The sequence below is a fragment of the Planococcus citri genome, chromosome 4 (genome assembly GCF_950023065.1).
Source record: "Planococcus citri chromosome 4, ihPlaCitr1.1, whole genome shotgun sequence".
Lineage (NCBI taxonomy): Eukaryota > Metazoa > Arthropoda > Insecta > Hemiptera > Pseudococcidae > Planococcus > Planococcus citri.
Window position 1 is genome coordinate 13,044,435 of NC_088680.1, and position 20,031 is coordinate 13,064,465.

Here is a 20,031-nt window from a genome sequence, read left to right on the forward strand (position 1 = left end):
AAATTAATTTTGGAGATGGATACCTATTTATTGGAAAGAAGGAGAGGGTGTTACGAGTCATTTAGAATAATTTGACCCACGAATAATGTGAAAATCACCTCTTTTAAAATTTTATTATATCGAATCTCAAAACGACACATGCTTTGGTCTGGTACTTTTGGACTTGACGAAACATTCCTCAATTTCAGCCAAAGTTTTGCCTTCTGTTTCTGGTAACCAAACGTATAAAAATATGAACCCGACGAATCCTCCGAATCCGTATAAAAAGAAGCATCCGTGCAGTGATAACGTGTGTTGTAAATCTAGATACGTCTTGGTAAAAATGAATGCCAGAATATAATACGAAGCAGCCGATAATCCGGCTCCAACTGAACGTCCTCTGTATAAAAAAATAAATACGGTAGGTAGGTTTTTTGAGTATTTCTATAAAAATATAAATATTTGGGATTATAAGGTCACCTGGTTGGATACACTTCACTAATCAGCATCCAAGGTATTGGACTAATACCGATCATTGATGAGAAATACAGGTAGCAGAATAACGTCAAAGGTATCCAAGGGATTTCTAGCTTATTCTTGTACAATGTGTAGAAACCCAATAGGACGCATCCGATGCAGCAGGCCATCATTGAAATTAACGAAAGTCTTCTTTTTCCTACTTTTTTTACTGTTACAATACAAGTGATGCCACCCAAAAGCATCACACTTCCTGAGGTGAACTGTAAAAATAGGTACCTAATTAAGAATATTGGTAACGTGTTTCAATCACACCAATTTTTTTTTACAGAAAATCACTCTTTAAAAAAAGTTCAAAACTGAGCAATTTCTGGAACACTCATGAGCAATTTTTTGAAGATTTTTTAACGATTTTTTGAACATTGTCCAAGTTTTTTCAAAACTTCATTCTGGTCACTTTCATTTATTTTAATGTTTTTTTTTTAATATTTAATAACTTTTGAATAATATTTTTGAAAACTAGATACTTGACAATTCTGAAAAATATTTGAACTTTTTGAAGGTTTTTGGACAATTTTCTGAAAATATTTTACCTAATAAAGTTTTTTAAAAACTTTGAAATTTTGGACACAGTTTTTGATCATTTTGAACAATTGTTTGAAAACTTCTCATCAATCAACAGTTTTTTTTTAACATCCATTGAACAATTTTTCTTTATTTTCTGAAAATTTTTGAACATTTTTCTAAAAACTTTTAAAAAAATCAGATAATTTTTTTTGAAAACTTTGGGAACTATTGTAAAAATTGTAGTTTCATTTTTTATTATTTTGTAAAAAAAAATCGTGATAATTCAAGTCGAATATTTGTACGCGTTTACGTACACATGTACCTACCTATTTATTGTTTCGGTTGTTTTTCGGTCACAAAACAACGAAATTTTTTCTCGTCATCATAATTAGTAACCTCCTATGAACTTTCGCGAGTTCATTTCCCGTTGAACTTTGATATAGGGCATACTGCCTCCATCGCCTAAAGGGGGATGATTTTGTGAACCCCTTAAACTGATAAGTTTGGGAACGTGTTATTTACGAAGGGTAAAATAATCTAAATAGTTAGCAATTTGTCATCAATTAAATGACAGATTTATGATGACAAGTTAGGTCTTTATATCGAGCTCGCGCCGCGAGCTTATTATTTAAGATAGGGAGAAATGCCGACAAAGATCTTAGCCTTTGGTCACGTGACTTTCTTAAAAAACTATATATACAAGTAGTCCGCGGCATTTTCTCCACTTAGTTCCGTTTCCTGCAGTAAGATGGTTCTTCGTCATTTAGTAATAAGTTTTTATTTGTTAACACCTCGCGTGTGAAATTTATTTAATTTGATTTAGACAATCAATTGATCCGATGATCAATTGTATTGGAGTTCTGTTCGGTAGTTTGAGGTGTAACCGGTCACCTGTAAATTATGCGAAGTGTTATGTGAAATCTCGTCTAGTTAAGGTGCCATCGTCGTCCTTAGTATTAGTAGGACCCATGATAGAGATGGTCAATGTGGACAGTTTTCAGGTAAATGTTGAAGCGCATTTATCATCAAGGTAATTGGCTTATTACTAATTATTGTTATAGGTAGGTGTGTGGAATCGGAGAATTCCATGCCTACCTAGTTTTTATTAATGGCGTTTTGCATGACTTCATCGTGTATTTGGTGTATAGGTTTCTTATTTTTCTACTCGTGAGCATTCCCTAAATAGGAGGAATGCTACGAGGAAATTAATTAAGTGCACTCGGTACTAGTTATAAATTATGCATTTTACTTCCTTATGACGGATCGTAGTAGACGTAGGCTACCGATTGGTAGAACCGAAGTCCTATGTATAAATACGTTATAATAAATTCTTTAAATTGTATTGTAGGTTGTCTTTATTTCAACGTTCAATACATAGATTTTTGCGTAGTTAAGTCAGGTTATTGGTTAGATAGAGAGTCTTGAGCTATCCAGGCAAATAGGGAAATATTCACCCCCTAAGGTGATATTTCTAAAACTCACTAGCATAGGAAAACAAATAATTCCTTCTCTCCCTCTAACCGAGGCAACCAGGCCTAACTATGTCAAATGGCGCCCGGATCAGGTGCGATCTTATTTTTATGGCACTGCCATAAAATAGATCGATCGAACTCACTAAAATTGTATTTTTCAAAAATTAAAATTTTCGAAATTTTCGTTTTAGAACCCAAAAAGCTCCCTAAGAGCCCTGTTCTAATCTAAATTCATAGTATTTAGGTTCTGTTTGCCAAAAATTAAAATTTTGAATATTTGAGAATTCAAAATTCAGCCCCATTCAATGTATTTTTTGAGTGTTTTTTGCATAATTCAGAAACTATGTACAAAAAGTGCACTAATTATAATAATATTTTATAGTGATATAAAATAGAGTAAAAATATTATAATTGACTGCCTCAGACCATCCGAGTAAAAAGCAGTCAATTATGATCAAAAATGAATTTTTTGACCTCGTAGGTAGATGTGAAGTGTTGGATATAATGAACTTTGGTTGATAAAAGTGATCCTTCTCACGATCGATACATAGTACCTCTTTGAAAGATGCTTTTTCAGTCCAAAGTTTCCAATATTGTTGCATTACAGACGAATCAAGGAATTTGAAAAAATAAAATCATTGCTTTCTTGTACTAAATTGTCACACTGTGTCCTGCTTATTATTACGTTTTTTGACCAAAAATACTTCAAAATGTAATAGAAATTGGATGAAATCAGTGAAATAGGTATCTCCGACCTATTCATTGAAGACAATTTTGAAAAAACAGACAGGGGCACCCCCAGTGCAATTTTAACAAGAAAACATCTTAAATAATAGTAGGTTATTTAAATTAAATAAAATAGAATAAAATTAATCAAACTAATCTACAATTAATATGCATTTTTTCGCGATTTTTTCGTTTCTGTATACTATGTACTTTGTAATCACGTAAATATTAGGCGTAGACTCGAAAATAGGCTTGCTGCGAGGGTGCTGTACCTACCCAAGGTCATCACACTCAACGCACCCCTCTGGAAGCGTAAATATGCGACACATAAATCTGTCAAGTAGGCGTTACATGCACTGAAAAATAACATCATTAATTTAGAACATGTAGCTGTCACAATTTTTCTTAGAAAATAGAAAAAATGCGTGTATTTGTAATCGTTAAATAGCGTAATTAATGACCATCCGTGCAACCCCTCCTGTCCACCCTTCAAATCTTCAAATATGCACGCTTTAAGTAATAAAATAGATACGATGCGGCGAGTGTCAAAGGATTTGTTAAGACAGAAGGGTTCCTCACACCAGCGTAAAGATGAGAAAATGACCACCTCGTCGACAGGGTGTTAACCTTTTTAAATAGGGGAGAAAAGGATATGCGCGCACATCAGAAAGAGCTAAGCAACCGATTACATAGCCATCTACTCGCATATTCGAAAAAATTAGTCTTTGCAGCATCGTTGTTCCAGTGACAAGTGTTCAGTGACTTCGGATAGGTACCTACCTAACTTCGAGTTTACGTCTGATTGCCTTTAATTTTTTCAACTACTTGGGTAAGTTTGAAAAAACTGCTTTTGTTTCGCGTTTTTATTTTTGCTTTGATTTTGAAAAAATGGATTGTGACTTTCGATTCGCATCACCATTTTTCAAAAGAAAACAGCCCAAAGTGGCTATGGCTAATAATCATACTCGGTTTCCGGCTTTTGATCTCACCCATTTCGATGAAGGTCGAATTAAAGAAGATCAAAGGACCCCTTCGCCTCCGCATTCGGATGATGAAACTGCGTACCCCGCTGAAGCCTTTGAAATTCGTAAAAATCCCCCTATAAGTGTTGAAACTTCGCCTTTGTCTGATAAAAGTGAAAAAGAGCCGAATGACTTTCCTGATTTCGAGTTGGTTGAATTCGAAGATTTTTCTGAGAAAGAAATTAGGAAAAGTGAGACTTTTTTGAATCGGATCAATAAGGAAGAATTGACCAAGGATGAGATTTTGACAGTAGCGCTAGATGAGCTTCTCAAGGATGCTCATCCCGATTCTGAGGAAAAAGCGATTGAGGCTGCGGTCATGATGATGGTAGCAGATATTTCTCTCGAGAAAACTGAGGAAAATTCCGGACTGTATAAACGAGTTAGCGTGATTCCTATTCCTATCTTGCAGAGATATACCCTCATTGGAGATGGCTTATGTCATTACATAATGAGAGGAGATGTGGTTAAGGCGACTCACTTACCTGAGTATTTGAGAGACCAGATACCACTCAACGAGCTTTATATGAAACTTTTGCCTGTTGAAATTCCAAAAAACGCAAGGGTCATTTTATCAGCTGGTCAATTGGAGTTTAATTACGCCGAAAAACCATACGTGGTTATAGAAAGTCAGCTGAGAAAAGTGATCAATCTGATACTTCAAAAAGGCGCGGATCTGATTATTTTGCTCTTCCCGATTTGTAAACCTAGAAATCCTGAAGAGAGAAGTGTTCGAATAACGCGATACTTGGACTTCAAAAAATTATATAACTCTGTGGCCGAGGACCCTAGAGTAATACTTTGGAGAGGTCCAAGTTTGAAGTTTTTGGAATTAGAAAGCAGTAAATTTTTCTCCGAAAAGCACGTCGTTCGTCCCAAATTAGGAGATAACATGGAATTACTGCCTATTCGTCACAAATTCCATTACGCACCAGTTTTGAGGAGATTTTTTATCAATACTCTCGAGTATAATGATATTAAAAATTCAATGATTGTTGAACTTGAGAGATTTGAAGAAGCTCAGTATAAGTATGAAGGAAATCCGAGAAAAATAAAAGGAGGCCTGAAGAGATTATTCGACCATAGGTACGGACCGTACATTAACCCCGGCTATCCAGAGTCGGAGCTTGATTTTTTCGACCTTCCTACGATGATAGTACCTCCTACCGTCCATTCAAGCTCAGAAAATGTCGTTAAGCCAGAAGTTAAGGAATTCTGTGAAATTCGAGAAACCATAGAGTTACCTAACAGGAGTGACGTAAAGAAAGAAATGAGGCCACTTAAGGAGAGAATCAAAAAGGAGTGTGAAAAACACGTCACTTTTCCCGAAGAAAAAGATAAAACGAAAAGAAAGAAAGAAAAGAATGTAAAATGTTCTGAAATGGAAATAGATCAGCTCCCAGGTGTAGTCAAGGTTACACTCCCTGATTTAGAGAAAATTCCAAAATCGAGGAATTTTGAAAATCCTGAGGAAAATATTGAGGATCCTACCTGCATTATCGATGTTGTTGTAGGAACTGAGAAAATAGGTTTAGAATTAGACTCAGGAGCGTTTCCCAATTTAATGTCTCGTAAGCTAGTAAACTATTTATGGCTCAGATTTCCAAGCTGGGTTAGCATGAAGGATTTAGATCACAGGATTGAATTTAAATCTGCCGATGATTCGATAATTAAACCGGCGTCAGTGCTTGCTGAGGTTAAGCTCTTATTAGGAAAAGATATCGTAAGGGTACCTTTCTATGTGATAGAGGTTGACTCAGACCTAAGTATACTCGGAAGGATGTCGATGGATCACTTAAGGATGACCTTAGACATCCATAAGAGAGAGGTACGATGCAAGCCTGAATATTGTCGCAAGATTACGATACCGTTTAGAAAGCCTGAGAAAAAAGAGACAGAAAGACCCGTCGAGCAAGTGAAAATTGAGGAAAATAAGCCAATGGAAAATCCTGATTATCCAATCTTGAGGGGCATTCTTGAGGCTGATAATGCAATTTCAGAAAGGTATTCGCGAGCTACTTTTGAATTAGGACGTTCTACTAAATTCGACGATGCGCCTCCGGTACTTGAGCCTAAACAACCCGAGCCTATCACGATTCCAGAACCTCCATTATACGAATTCAAAACCCTCCCTTACGGTATGTGTACGCCATTAAGTACCAACGCGGTACACCACTACGCTCAACAACTTCTGAATCAATTCCAAGGAGACTCTCCATTCCATAAGGAGGCCACTAGGAAGATCAAGAAACTCAAAGACGAGCTATTAGGTGGACAACCCGAAGATACAGTACAGGCGTATACTGACGACGTGATGATAACAATCACGTCATCAACCTAAAAATTCGCGTTTAAAAATAATTAAAATGAAAATTCGCATTCGGTCAAAATTAATTCAATTAATTTCCTTAAGAAAATTAACATAGATTGAAATACAATAATAGTCAAAACACCCTACTCGTTCCTCCTAAACAAATAGGCATCAAAATAATAATATTATTAACCTAGTTAAAGTAACGTAAGAAATTCAAAACAATAGTATCGAAACAATTCCCCAAAAAATTTGTATTCATTAGCAATAGAATAATTTTGAAATAACGTAAAAATTCGATAAAAAACCTACCGAATGTGAATAAACTTTGTATTAAAGCTAAAACAAAAGGATTCAACGTCATTTAAGAATAAAATTTCCGATTGAAATAGATTTCCATAATATAAAATAATCCAAATTCCAATAGACCAATACCTATTCAACACAATAAGTACATAGAATACGGAAAATTCGTCGAAAGTATTTAAATTAGGCAATAATGTTGATCTTGAAAAATCCCTATCACTCTGTTCCTTATCCTTATCTGGTAGAAACAACGTTAGGTGATAATAGGTACTTAATTCTCTCGACACATATAAATTTTCGGTATTTTAAAACTTCTCACACTTTCGAAAATCACACTAAAACACCCTAAAATACGAGTTTTGTTTTCTGTACACAACAATATAAAACTCAACAAATACACGAATATATCACAGGATATACTCGTAAAGTTGAGTGACACTTGCGGTGTATGGAAAACAAATCAGTTAATGGTTTCTGTCACTCACCCTTGTAAACGATGTCCATGCGACAAGTTGTAAAATGATGTTCGTTGAACAGGGGGAGTGAAAATAAATCATCCCTTGTGTTGCGTAAACGAAAACACCCTTCGGTATTACCTCACATCCGGTGTATAGCATTGCAGCATCTATAGCGTCGCAGCATCGTAAAAATCTCGATGATCCATCTTGCTTTCGATTTTCTAAAACAAAACAGAAAAGATAAGTCGAATTGAAAAACTAGATAGGTAGTCGATAAAAAATTAAAAAATTATGCTATGCTACGACTAATTAAGTAGGCAAACCGGTTTTAAACGCGCACGATCCAGTATTAGCTCCCTCTCGTAAATCCGTGACTAGAAATCGACTGATAACGAAATCAAAATAGACCGGCTACTTAATGTCAATTTTTTGAACTGTTGTTTCTTATAAAATAGAAATAGCCGAACTGATTTTTGCACATTTAATTTCTTATACGGTGTTACAGAGAACGCAATCTAGTAAGAGACGATAAAGGTAAAACGACCTAAGGAAATCAAGTAAATTTCTTCTTCTAGAAACACCCACACTTCTTTCATCATCCGAAGTCGACAGAGTAACAGGACCTAACAGCGAAGTTGTGTTTCAATTTTGATAACTGTTTCAGACCAAGAAAAATGTTTCCTAAGGACGATCCTCCGGCATCATCAAGTAGCGAAGCAGCAAAGTGGAAAGCATTGGCCATTTCACTTTGCCAAGAGCGCGAAGAACTTAGAACGGAAAATGAACGACTACGAGCACAAATAAATGCAATAAGGCGTAGGGAGGTGGAGGAAATAATGGCCGCAGTATCCATAATCCAACGACCGACACAGGTGAATCCTGGCGAACCTACACCTCCGACACCGCTTGTGCCAGGTATCATAAAACCTCAGCCAGCTTCAGCCCGGTTATTGGCACCGCCACCGTTAATGATTAGTCCGGTCCAAGCGACTTTAGGCCAACTCGATCGAGACGATCAGCCGTCGGCGTCCGTACCAGCACCACCCCCAGGGATGCTGGACCCACGACAATCGACTGACGGGGGCACGAGTTTCGATAATGCCACAGCCCAGGCTATAGACGTCAACGAAGAATCACACCCAACTCAATTAGGCACTGTCTGTAGTACCGATGAAGAAGAAGAAGAATCGACTACGAACCGCCAACGAGACTCCGAAGGACAGCGATCGCCCACGACAACGAAAGCTCGAAAAAATAAAACACTCGCGAATGAACGTAAAAGGGCCTATGATGAGTTCTACCGGCAGGCGGAGGAAACTGTGAAAAACCTCAAATTCGCAAACAAAGACAATGCATCGTGCCCACTAACAGACAAAACAAAAGATGAAAACATCCCTAAACCGTAAGAAAGTTACAACAAATCACTGTGTAATTAATCTAGATTAAATACCCAATATCATAAAATAGCTACAACTACCTTATGTATAATTACGAAATACAATATCTGTTATTGTTCGACTAGCATCAGTATTGAATACTTTACGATAGAAGAAAACAATCAATTTTTTGTGACAATAGTATAGAACTAAATGACGTTAATCCTTCCCATTTTTGTATAATCGTACAGCATATTTTATTCTTATTCATTACTATGTTTATTTTATACAAACCTACTATTATGATGTAATACATCTCGTTTATCACATATTATACGTTTATTAATATTGGCAAGCCCAAAGTTTTTTCTTTTATGATTCCAGAAAAGCATAACCGACTAAGAATGTTGATTCAAGAACCAGGTTTTGAATCCGAAAAAATGATCCCAACATAACGAAGAGAAGAAGAGAAGACAACAACGCATATGCATGAATAATGATATTTACTAATGAAACGTTTATTTTTCCAAAATCAATAAGGGAAAGATACTAAATACTAATAATATTTGTTCACTGTTGACAGCGAATATCTACGTACCCATAGAAATTGAGATTCATGACCTGCAATTATGGAATTGTTGTCGAAAGTGTGCTTACACTCTTCTCTTCTCTTCAAATCACTAGATGATCGACCACAGGATCAGAGCTTCGGACTTTATCTTCCTGATTCCAATTCAAATATCAGCATACCCGTAGTGCTTGCGATTCGTGACCAGCAATTATGGAATTGTTGTCGAAAACACGCTTACACTCTTCTCTTCTTTTCACATCACTGGATAATCGAGTAAAAACAACTGCAACCAAAGACGAATAACGTAATCGGATAATTCACATTTATAACTGGTATAGATAAGATATACTCTAGAGTATATTTATTAATTAATTTATTTATTATTTATTCAAAATTTTAACGATGAATGATTGACACCTTCCGTATCAATCCATTTTTTTTTCTCTTTAAAAATTATGATCGACATATGCATGTAAGATCCGTCTTTTACTTTAGAATTATTTTAAATTGAATGATTGACATCTATATGCCATAATCGAGAATTTTTTTTTTACTCAAAATTAATCTATTTTTTTTTTATTCGGAATGATTAACATTTACCTGCGATCGTCCATATTGCTCTATTAGGAAAATCCAAAATTGACTTCGATGGCAGGACTTTGATCATTCCCCTATTCTATTAGCATCGCGTAGTTTAAAAATTGAGATCTTCTTTCACCACCTAAGAACAGAATTTTCCAATTTTTTCAATTTTTTTGTAATTTTTTCAAATTTTTTTTAACAAAACAAAAAACAGAGTGACATAACTTTAGTTTACATAAAACAGTCATATATTACTTATCTCACGTCTCGCCTTTCGATTTTGATTTTTTTTTTGGTTTCTTCTTTTGATTTTGGAATCTTCAAGGTCACTCCTGTGAACAGAAAAACAAAATCACGCGAGTTAAAATTCTAAAAATGTTGCAGAATCGTGTAAAATTATAGAATAGGGATACTTACTTCTTCTTTACCGGATTCAGTCTTGATCTCTGCAACAAAAAATATATACAAATTTAAAAAATGTAGGTCTTAATAAAAACTTATACTTACGATGACGATACCATAACCTTCTACCGTCTGCTTATTATAACCTGAAATAAAGAAATTTACCCTTCCTAGGAAAAACCCAAAATTGATAGGCTCAAAATTTTGATATTTTTTTTTATGCCAAAATTAAGAAGAGAGCATTTGATTTTGAGCTCCAAACAGATTTTGTCTCAAATTTTCTAGTCAAAATTTTCAAATTTTTTCTGCTACTGACATAGGTGTCTATAGCCTTAATCATCTCTTGGTGTTGTCAAAGTGTTTGGCGTACGCTCTGGTTATTGTACCTTCGCTGACTTAGTAATTTCTTGAAATTCTTCACAAGCGTTGGATCATTGCTAGAGATGCAAAAAACACTTTCTCTATTCGTACACCTCATTCTCCCACCCTCCGATCCGGCCCTTTTGGCAAATGTTTACTGTAATGAAATTGATTACAGCGAAATAGTCTGCAGATCATCGCGGCAAATTACGGAGGGGCATAGGGTCACTCCCCTCAGATGGGGGGGTGAGTGGCGGGGTTCAGGTGTGCGTTGGAGGCACTCTGCTCTATAGTTTTTGGGGTCCGTATTTTACCTCGGTGCTCTACCCCGTAGCTAAACCTACGAAGGGGCATATGATATAGGGCATACTGCCTCCATCGCCTAAAGGGGGATGATTTTGTGAACCCCTTAAACTGATAAGTTTGGGAACGTGTTATTTACGAAGGGTAAAATAATCTAAATAGTTAGCAATTTGTCATCAATTAAATGACAGATTTATGATGACAAGTTAGGTCTTTATATCGAGCTCGCGCCGCGAGCTTATTATTTAAAATAGGGAGAAATGCCGACAAAGATCTTAGCCTTTGGTCACGTGACTTTCTTAAAAAACTATATATACAAGTAGTCCGCGGCATTTTCTCCACTTAGTTCCGTTTCCTGCAGTAAGATGGTTCTTCGTCATTTAGTAATAAGTTTTTATTTGTTAACACCTCGCGTGTGAAATTTATTTAATTTGATTTAGACAATCAATTGATCCGATGATCAATTGTATTGGAGTTCTGTTCGGTAGTTTGAGGTGTAACCGGTCACCTGTAAATTATGCGAAGTGTTATGTGAAATCTCGTCTAGTTAAGGTGCCATCGTCGTCCTTAGTATTAGTAGGACCCATGATAGAGATGGTCAATGTGGACAGTTTTCAGGTAAATGTTGAAGCGCATTTATCATCAAGGTAATTGGCTTATTACTAATTATTGTTATAGGTAGGTGTGTGGAATCGGAGAATTCCATGCCTACCTAGTTTTTATTAATGGCGTTTTGCATGACTTCATCGTGTATTTGGTGTATAGGTTTCTTATTTTTCTACTCGTGAGCATTCCCTAAATAGGAGGAATGCTACGAGGAAATTAATTAAGTGCACTCGGTACTAGTTATAAATTATGCATTTTACTTCCTTATGACGGATCGTAGTAGACGTAGGCTACCGATTGGTAGAACCGAAGTCCTATGTATAAATACGTTATAATAAATTCTTTAAATTGTATTGTAGGTTGTCTTTATTTCAACGTTCAATACATAGATTTTTGCGTAGTTAAGTCAGGTTATTGGTTAGATAGAGAGTCTTGAGCTATCCAGGCAAATAGGGAAATATTCACCCCCTAAGGTGATATTTCTAAAACTCACTAGCATAGGAAAACAAATAATTCCTTCTCTCCCTCTAACCGAGGCAACCAGGCCTAACTATGTCAACTTTTATCATATAAAGTTGCAAAATGTGTCCTAACTTTTATGGTGAAAGTTTTCATAATTATTTTTGTTTGTTAATTTTTTGGTAAAATGTTTTTAAAACGTTTAAAACTACGTTTTGTCTCAACAGAAACAATTTTTTTCTGAAAAAATTTGAATAGATTTTTTGAACGTGGACAATTTTTTTTGGAGACGTTGACCAGTTTTTTGAGCATTTTGAACATTTTTTGAACATTGAAAATTTTTTTTTTGAAAAGTGTAAACATTTTTTTGGTTGAAAATTTGTGACAGTTTTTTTCTGAAGTGTTGAACAATTTTGTGAACGTTTTTGAACAGCTTTCTGAAAGTTTTTAAACAACTTTCTGAAAGTTTTTGAACAACTTTCTGAAAACTTTTGAATAATTCGGTAAAAATTGGTGAATATTTGAAAATTGCTGAAAAATTTTCTGAAAGTTTTCAAACAAGTTTCTGAAACTTTCGGAACATATTTCTGATGAAAGTTTTTGAGCAGCTCTCTGATGAAAGTTGTTGAACAGCTCTCTGATGAAAGTTGTTGAACAACGTTCTGATGAAAGTTGTTGAACAACGTTCTGATGAAAGTTGTTGAACAACGTTCTGATGAAAGTTGTTGAACAACGTTCTGATGAAAGTTATTGAACAACGTTCTGATGCAAGTTGTTCAACAACGTTCTGATGAAAGTTGTTCAACAACGTTCTGATGAAAGTTGTTCAACAATGTTCTGATGAAAGTTGTTCAACAACGTTCTGATGAAAGTTTTTGAACAGCTTTCTGATAAAAGTTTTTGAACAGCTTTCTGATGAAAGTTTTCGAACAGCTCTCTGATGAAAGTTTTTGAACAGCTTTCTGATGAAAGTTTTTGAACTATTTTCTGATAGTTTTTGAACTATTTTCTGAACGTGTTTGATCAATTTTTTGAAAGTTTTTAAACTATTTTCTGAAAGTTTTTGAACAACTTTCTGAAAGTTTTTGAACAACTTTCTGAAAGTTTTTGAACAACTTTCTGAAAGTTTTTGAACAACTTTCTGAAAGTTTTTGAACAACTTTCTGAAAGTTTTTGAACAACTTTCTGAAAATTTTTGAATAATTTGGTAAAAAATTGGTGACCACTTGAAAAGTGCTGAGCAAATTTCTGAAAATTTTCGAACAATTTTTTGGAACTTTTTGAACAAATTTCTGAAAGTTTTTGAACGACTTTCTGAAAACTTTTGAATATTTTTGGTAAAAATTGGTGAACACTTAAAAAATTGCAAGTTTTTGAATAATTTTGAATATTACTCTGCATTCTGCAACTAAATGTTCAAACAGCTTTATTTCAAATGACTTAAATTGTCGAATAGTTTAGGATGTTTTGAATGTTTTCAACATTTTTTTCAAACATTCAATTTTTTGAGGATTTTTGAAGATTTTTAAATGTTTACTACCAATTTTGAAACCTTTTCCCTCCTATTAGAGGTGGTGTCCATTCATCATAGAGCCTCCAGCGCCAAAAAAATTGTTAAATACATTTAGATTTCACCCAGAAGCATATTTTGAAAAGTGGTACTCCAATTGATCAAGGTGTTTCCGATACTGAACTTGATTTGAGCTCATTTTATGACAATTTTTTAATATTTGAAAAATCCAAAAATTTTCTGGAGGCTCAAATATGGCTCAAACTCCGCACCTGCCTATTTATATATAAGGTCAAAAGTATAAAGTGAATTAAATTTTACTCCTCTATAAGTCTATATCTTCGTTAGATTAATGTTGATAATTTTAGTTAATTGATATTTAAATTTTTGAAAATTCTTCAACATTTTAAAATTGAAATCAGTACGTATCTATTTTTAAATTTTTAAAATGTTTTAATTATTAATTTTTGTTCATCTCAGTCTAGAATATTTTTTTGTCGACGAGTAGGTCTAGGTACTGTTTTAAAAAATAGATAATTTTGTTTCCCTTCCTGCTGATTATCTTCTTCCTAAAATAATTCACAGCTATTACCTAGCCCAAAGGCCATATAAACACTTACTGCTATCCACTCAGGTTGTATTGGCATATCCAAAGTGCTGAATGTTTCGACCATATAACATTTCAAACCAGTCAACGCTGCGGAATGGTAAAATACTTGATATCCCAACAGCAGACGAAATGGCTTCATCATTGACGGTCTGAATAAATCCAAAATCTTGGTTTTTAACGACATTGGTCTTTCAACTGTTATAGAATTCCAACAACAATCAGTTAAAAAATCTCATCAAATAAGTACCTATACCCCTGGCAATAAAAGTCAAAATGAATGTATGTATGTACCTCTTATTTCAGTTGGAATTCCTATATAGGTTTCATCAGAAGACTCATTCAAACCGTGAAATTTGGAAGCTTCGTTGTAGCGACATAGTTGTTCGAATTCAACTTTTACTTCATCTTCTGATACCCAACCTCGCAGCCAGCACAGAGCTCTTAAAGCTTGCTTCTTTCTACCTTTGCTTAGCAACCATATAGGAGAGTCTGGTATCTGAAACAATGCATTTTGGTAAAAACGTATCGTTTCTCTTATATGCAGATAGGTAGTGAAAATCATTGATTTACAGAGATTTTTGCTCAAAGTATCGAACAATTTGCCTGATAAGATTAATACTGCAACTCAAACTACCCAAGGGTTGATTTAGTTGCCTAACATGGAAGCTAAAGGGACAGCGTTTCGTAGCATTTGTATAGCTTATTGATTCTTAAAATAAATATTGCATAAAATTCTAATTAATTTCAGTTCGAATTCAAAATTGAAAGAGCTCTATGGTCGATTCAAAATTTTCAAATTGTGCAATATTTAAGGAAAGAATTAACTCTTGATAAAATATACTTACAATAGCAATACACACGATAGAAATAACCGGAAAAATCGCACTAACAGCCACCGCAGTCCTCCAATGTAAAACAGAAGCGAGGAAAAATTCCAATAATATTCCAGTAGTAACGTTGATATTAGCGAATGACGTTAAAGTTCCACGAATCTTAGGATCAGTTGTTTCGCCTATGTAAGCCAATCCTGGAGCCTCCATGAAACCAACACTAACGCCCATCAGGATTACTGATACGTACAGAGCATTCACCGAGGTTGCCATGTACATCACAATCCAGGCAATTAATTCGGGAATGTTCATCAATATCATGCCATTTTTACGACCGATGTAATTTTGTAAAAATCCGGCTACGATGCCTCCCAATGGTTGGATCAGTAGCATGAGACCTCCTTTGAAAAAAATAAGACAAATTTTGTACAAAGCTCCTTTCCATTATGAAATAATGTGAGATATTATCGTTTGATTTAAAAAAAAAAATCACAAAATAAATCTCACCAAACCACGATGACTCTTCATCATTGAGTAGTAATTCAGAATTTGGGTTATGCAGTACACCTATCACTACGGTTGGTATAGCGATCATTAATCCTACTCCAAGGAACATCGTACTATTCGCAATTGTTGCCAACCACTGAAAAATTAATCACGTTGAGAAAATTGGTCAGTTGGTCACCCAGTTACCTAGTATGAGTTATCAATATTGCAACTATTAAATTTTAAAAAATTTATCGAACAAATAATCAATGCAATATACTTGTAATACAAACTTGTGCTAAGACTGATCTGCGATTTGAATACTGATTTTTCAAATTTGTATCGTGAAAATTGAGTTCATCGGTTTGCATCGTACGAGTATTTCCATTTTCCATCGCAGAGCTGTGAAGATGAAAAACATTTTTTTTTAAAACTTTACCGGATTTAAAAATTGGTCGAGTTCAAAAGTTTGATAATTTTGGATTTTGTATTGGTAAATTTCGAGCAAAAGAACATCAAAAATTGTAATATGAATTTACAATATTCCAATTTTGTGGATTTTCATTTGTAATTATTAAATCTAGAATATTTTTTTATTAAAAAAAAAAAAAAAAAAATGAATTCAGATCTGATAATTTTGGATTTTGTATCGGTAAATTTTGAGCAAAAAAAAAACATAAAAAATGTTAATCTGAATTTACAATTCTAATTCAATGGATTATTATTTTGTAATTAGGTAAATCTAAAATATTTTCTCATTAAAAAAAAAAATTAAAAATATTATGTACTCACTTATTTTTCAAATTCTCGTCCATTTTCGTATTTTTATTCATCAAGTACCCAAATTCAATTACATATTAAATAGTTATATTTACCTAAATGACTAGAGACCACTTTATACAATGAATTCTTACTTTTAGAACAATAAGAGTGTGTTATGCACGTAGTAGTAGGTATTTATTAGACTGTCATAAGTCATAACATTGCCATAGTTGGTCCTTATCTCAGATTTATACGAAGTTCAACTTCATACACGTGATTGCACACAGAATATTACACAAACAATAATTACTAACGAATACAGAAATAAGGCAATTAGACGTATGTACAAAATGAATTACCTGCCAAGCAGTTAGTATCAAATTAGTATTATATAATCTTAAAGTTATCTTATCAAAATTACAAATAATACTTTAAAAAGCGCATCACAGCTACCTATTTTTTTTTTTTTTTTACTTTTATGTCAAATTAAGCGAGTCGTGGCCTCATGAGGGTCATAAATATTCGGTGTATGGCTAATTAAGTTTATATAAAGATTTCCATAAATGAGATGGAGAATAAAAATTGTATATGCACATTACACATCCCTTCGATACCAACATTTCTTATTTCAACTTGGAATAATTTTTATAGCCAAGGAGATATTTCAATTTTTCTTTAGTTGATTTCCCAGACTTTTTTTCAAAAAAAAAATTGTGTACGTAAATTAAAAAAAAAAAAAAAAAATAGATGATTTCATATTTTACCCCATTGAAATTTGAATGAGTAGGTACTTAATACAGGGTGCCCAGAAATATCGAGTACCCCTAAAAAAGTTTTCTACTAAAATACTTCGGTTGGTCACAGTGAATGATAATAATAATAGCACATGATTGGTTGTTGGACTGGAGAGATAACATTCCACCAATCATATGCATCTATTTCACGTTGCCAACCTATATTTTTAATGATATACTTTCTTAGGGGTACTTACTCGATATTTCTGGGCACCCTGTAAGTTATTAATTAGATATTATTCTTACAGAAAGGCTTGCACCAGGGCGTTTTAGAATAATCGCAAGGTATACTAATACCGAAAAAATTGAACGAAATTCCCTTTATGGTGAGAAGCTGAGTGTACTCAAGTTGGTATTCTACGTTATGAAATCCTGTTTCAAAATCATATTCTACCAACTCAGCTTCTGTTTGATTTCCACATCTGGCGAAATCTCTGTAACGATGAGGCGAGTGGATATTCCTGGAAGAATATTACGAATGAATTATTAAGACGAGACGTAGGTATAATGTTATTGGTGAAAATCCATAATTATTACGTATGTCGAGTCAAATCATTTTAGCTAAGTGCCTACTTAAATGTATTAGTTCGATCGGTGCTAAGGTCAGTAGGACGAACTCTGTTGATTGAATTGTTGCTCATACGATAGAAAAAATTCCTATCTTCGCCTCCCCATCCCCAGAAGTTATTACCGAATCCTCCGGCACGAATGTATTGTTTGCTGCATGATGAAAAAAATTTTATATTAAATAAATCAATATTTACTTATTATAGGTTGGAATTTTTTTTTTTTTTTTTTTGAAAAAATGTGTTCGAAATAAATAAAGTAAAAACAAATCTGTAACTTGAAGACCTGACAAATCATTCTGTTCATTCAAATTGGAGTGTTTTGGCGGTCAACTTTGTGAACTGTGGCTAAAAGTTCAAGTTCAGAATTCACAAACTTGAACTTGACTGGTTCGCAACAATTTTCTTCGCTAAATTTATTCCCAGCAAATTTCACATAATGTTCTTACTTTGATATCAACGAGATTCCACCAACATATCTCGCAGGATCGTAATATTCTCCTAAAGGATGATAATCAGGGTTCGCCGCATTATACACATCGTCTCCTGGATACGCGTAAGAAATTTCATCGTTCAAAGGTAGTAAATCGACATCGTGAAGGGCTATGTAATCACAATCGGTGTATTTTTTTGAAATTAGATCGAATCCGGCGTTGAACACTGAGCCTTTGTTGAAACGATTCCCATCTAGTATCTTTAGCAATAAATTGTCTAAATTAATTTCCTCGAATCGTTTTATGTAGTATTTTAGTAGAAAGTAATTATGTACCTAGGTACTTAAAGGTACATTTCGGTACATCAATAAGGTTTATTTTAATTATTACAAACCCACACTTATTTACCTACTTCATAAATTTGCTTTATGGCGCTGTGCCTATTAAAAACCATACTTACACTCCTATAATCAACCATTTTAATTACAGGAAATACACAGGTACCTAGGTAGGTACTCAAAATACGAAACTAAATATGAAATCGAAATCTCTGGAAATAAAATCGAAAACTGACAATGAAATCAAAAAATGAAAATGAAACCAAAAACATCTCTGAAAATAGAATATTAAATTCAAAATAAAAATTGTAGGTGAATGAAATTTAAAATTTTGAACATCGAATCGAATACATGAAATATAAAATTGAAAACTTTAAAATCCTATACTCTGTGGATAAAATCAAAAAGTGCAAATGATAAATTGAAGATTCCGAATTAAAAATTCCAAACAAAACATAAAATAAAAACCTAAAAAATCTTCGAAAATAAAATCTAAATTGAAAATAAAATAAAAACCCAGATAATAACATCAAAAACTGAGAACAAAATGAAAGTCCAAGAATGAAATTAAAATATAAAATTAGATTTGAAATAGGTAGGTACATTGGTAATTAAAGAATGAAGATAAAACCATCAACCAGTGTAAGTAAATACATACGTGATTAACAACAATGAAATGAAACTTGATTTTCTGACGATTTAAAAATTCGTTCATGAAGGGTATAAATTCGTTTAATTCGGTGAACGCATTTCGAAACGGTACTAGTACACATAAAACATGTTCATGGGCTGTTTGACTAATCATTAAAGATGTTTCTGATTCTGAAAAAAAAAAAAAAAAAATACATAATTAAGTAGATAATTTTTCAAATTGTTGAGACTTTCTAAAGGCCATAGGCCATAAAGACATCGATATGGAAGAATTTCAAAAAAATCGCCGACCCTCCTTACCACTTCTTGGTCGAATTGACGTGGAATGACTCAGATCGAAAAAATATGCTTACAAAAATATATCACCAGCCAAAATTTCAAATGCTGAAATGTATTTTTTTGATTTTTGGCAAATTTTTGAAAGAATTTAGGTTAAAACTGAGGAGAAAACAACATTTTTACCAAATTGACCTACAAAGCTGGAATTTGGTATACGTATAGCCTATTTTTGGTCCAAAAAATCGATTGTAGACAGTTTCAAACCGTTTTGGAGCAGTTCTAAAGCCATTCAATGGATTCCTGGAACGTGGAACTCGAAATTTTCACAAAATTTCACCAAATGATGTTGAAAAGTCGAAATTTACAACTTGCAAAGTCGGCTGAAGAAGGTTTCAAGTTGTTTTGGAGCCTCCATCGAGTTTCTGGAAATTCCAGTTTTCCAAAAAATAAAAAAAAAAGCAAACATCTTAAAATCTATTCTTATCAACTCAAGCATGTACGCTCGCGATTGGTAAGTACTCTTGTTGGAGACCTACTTGTCATATTACACAAAATTTTTCCAAAAATTGGCGAGTTCTAGTCCAGTTCTCTGAAAAACGACATAAACTCTGCATATTTGCTGAATGTTACTTCTGATAGATTTGAGGAGGTATTTTCCGTACAAACTGGAATTTCTAAAAGGTCGGTACCTACAGGATCTGCTGAAAGAACCAGAATTGCTCAAAACGGTTCAAATTTGTTTCCAATCGATTTGTTGGATCAAAAAGAAAAATGGGATACCTATCATATAAATT

At 33.8% G+C, this 20,031-nt stretch overlaps 2 protein-coding genes across 4 annotated transcripts; both read right to left on the reverse strand.

Moving 5' to 3' along the window:
• Positions 1–98: 98 nt before the first annotated feature.
• LOC135845003 (facilitated trehalose transporter Tret1-like) lies at positions 99–16,588 on the reverse strand. 3 transcript variants are annotated; one of them, XM_065363429.1, is made up of 8 exons: positions 16,206–16,588; positions 15,707–15,815; positions 15,435–15,620; positions 14,943–15,328; positions 14,389–14,593; positions 14,108–14,292; positions 460–719; positions 99–379 (listed from the first exon to the last, which is right to left on the reverse strand). In XM_065363429.1, the coding sequence occupies exons 3-8, from the start codon at positions 15,541–15,543 to the stop codon at positions 127–129; spliced, it is 1,398 nt and encodes a 465-aa protein (XP_065219501.1). In that variant the 5' UTR covers positions 15,544–15,620; positions 15,707–15,815; positions 16,206–16,588; the 3' UTR covers positions 99–126. The 3 variants fall into 3 exon arrangements, with proteins under 3 accessions (XP_065219501.1, XP_065219502.1, XP_065219500.1); XM_065363430.1 differs by having other exon boundaries at positions 15,435–15,570; positions 15,694–15,815; XM_065363428.1 differs by having other exon boundaries at positions 15,435–15,570; positions 16,206–16,584.
• A 610-nt stretch (positions 16,589–17,198) lies between these two features.
• Positions 17,199–19,780, reverse strand: LOC135843687 (xylosylprotein 4-beta-galactosyltransferase-like). The gene is made up of 5 exons (XM_065361649.1): positions 19,774–19,780; positions 18,966–19,129; positions 17,985–18,229; positions 17,543–17,689; positions 17,199–17,430 (listed from the first exon to the last, which is right to left on the reverse strand). Exons 1-5 carry the CDS (start codon positions 19,778–19,780, stop codon positions 17,199–17,201), a joined length of 795 nt encoding a protein of 264 aa, XP_065217721.1.
• Between the last annotated feature and the right edge of the window lie 251 nt (positions 19,781–20,031).

What these genes read in the sequence shown, in the direction of transcription:
- LOC135845003 (XM_065363428.1), bottom strand. Translation starts at nt 16,246, where the DNA reads ATGAATAAAAATACGAAAATGGACGAGAATTTGAAAAATAA. An exon ending in GACGAGAATTTGAAAAATAA is followed by an intron (nt 15,816 to 16,205) that starts GTGAGTACATAA and finishes TCATCTTCACAG; the next exon opens with CTCTGCGATGGAAAATGGAA. An exon ending in AATTCCAACTGAAATAAGAG is followed by an intron (nt 14,293 to 14,388) that starts GTACATACATAC and finishes ATTCTATAACAG; the next exon opens with TTGAAAGACCAATGTCGTTA.
- LOC135843687 (XM_065361649.1), bottom strand. An exon ending in GGAATCTCGTTGATATCAAA is followed by an intron (nt 17,690 to 17,984) that starts GTAAGAACATTA and finishes TTCATCATGCAG; the next exon opens with CAAACAATACATTCGTGCCG. An exon ending in GATCGAACTAATACATTTAA is followed by an intron (nt 17,431 to 17,542) that starts GTAGGCACTTAG and finishes ATATTCTTCCAG; the next exon opens with GAATATCCACTCGCCTCATC.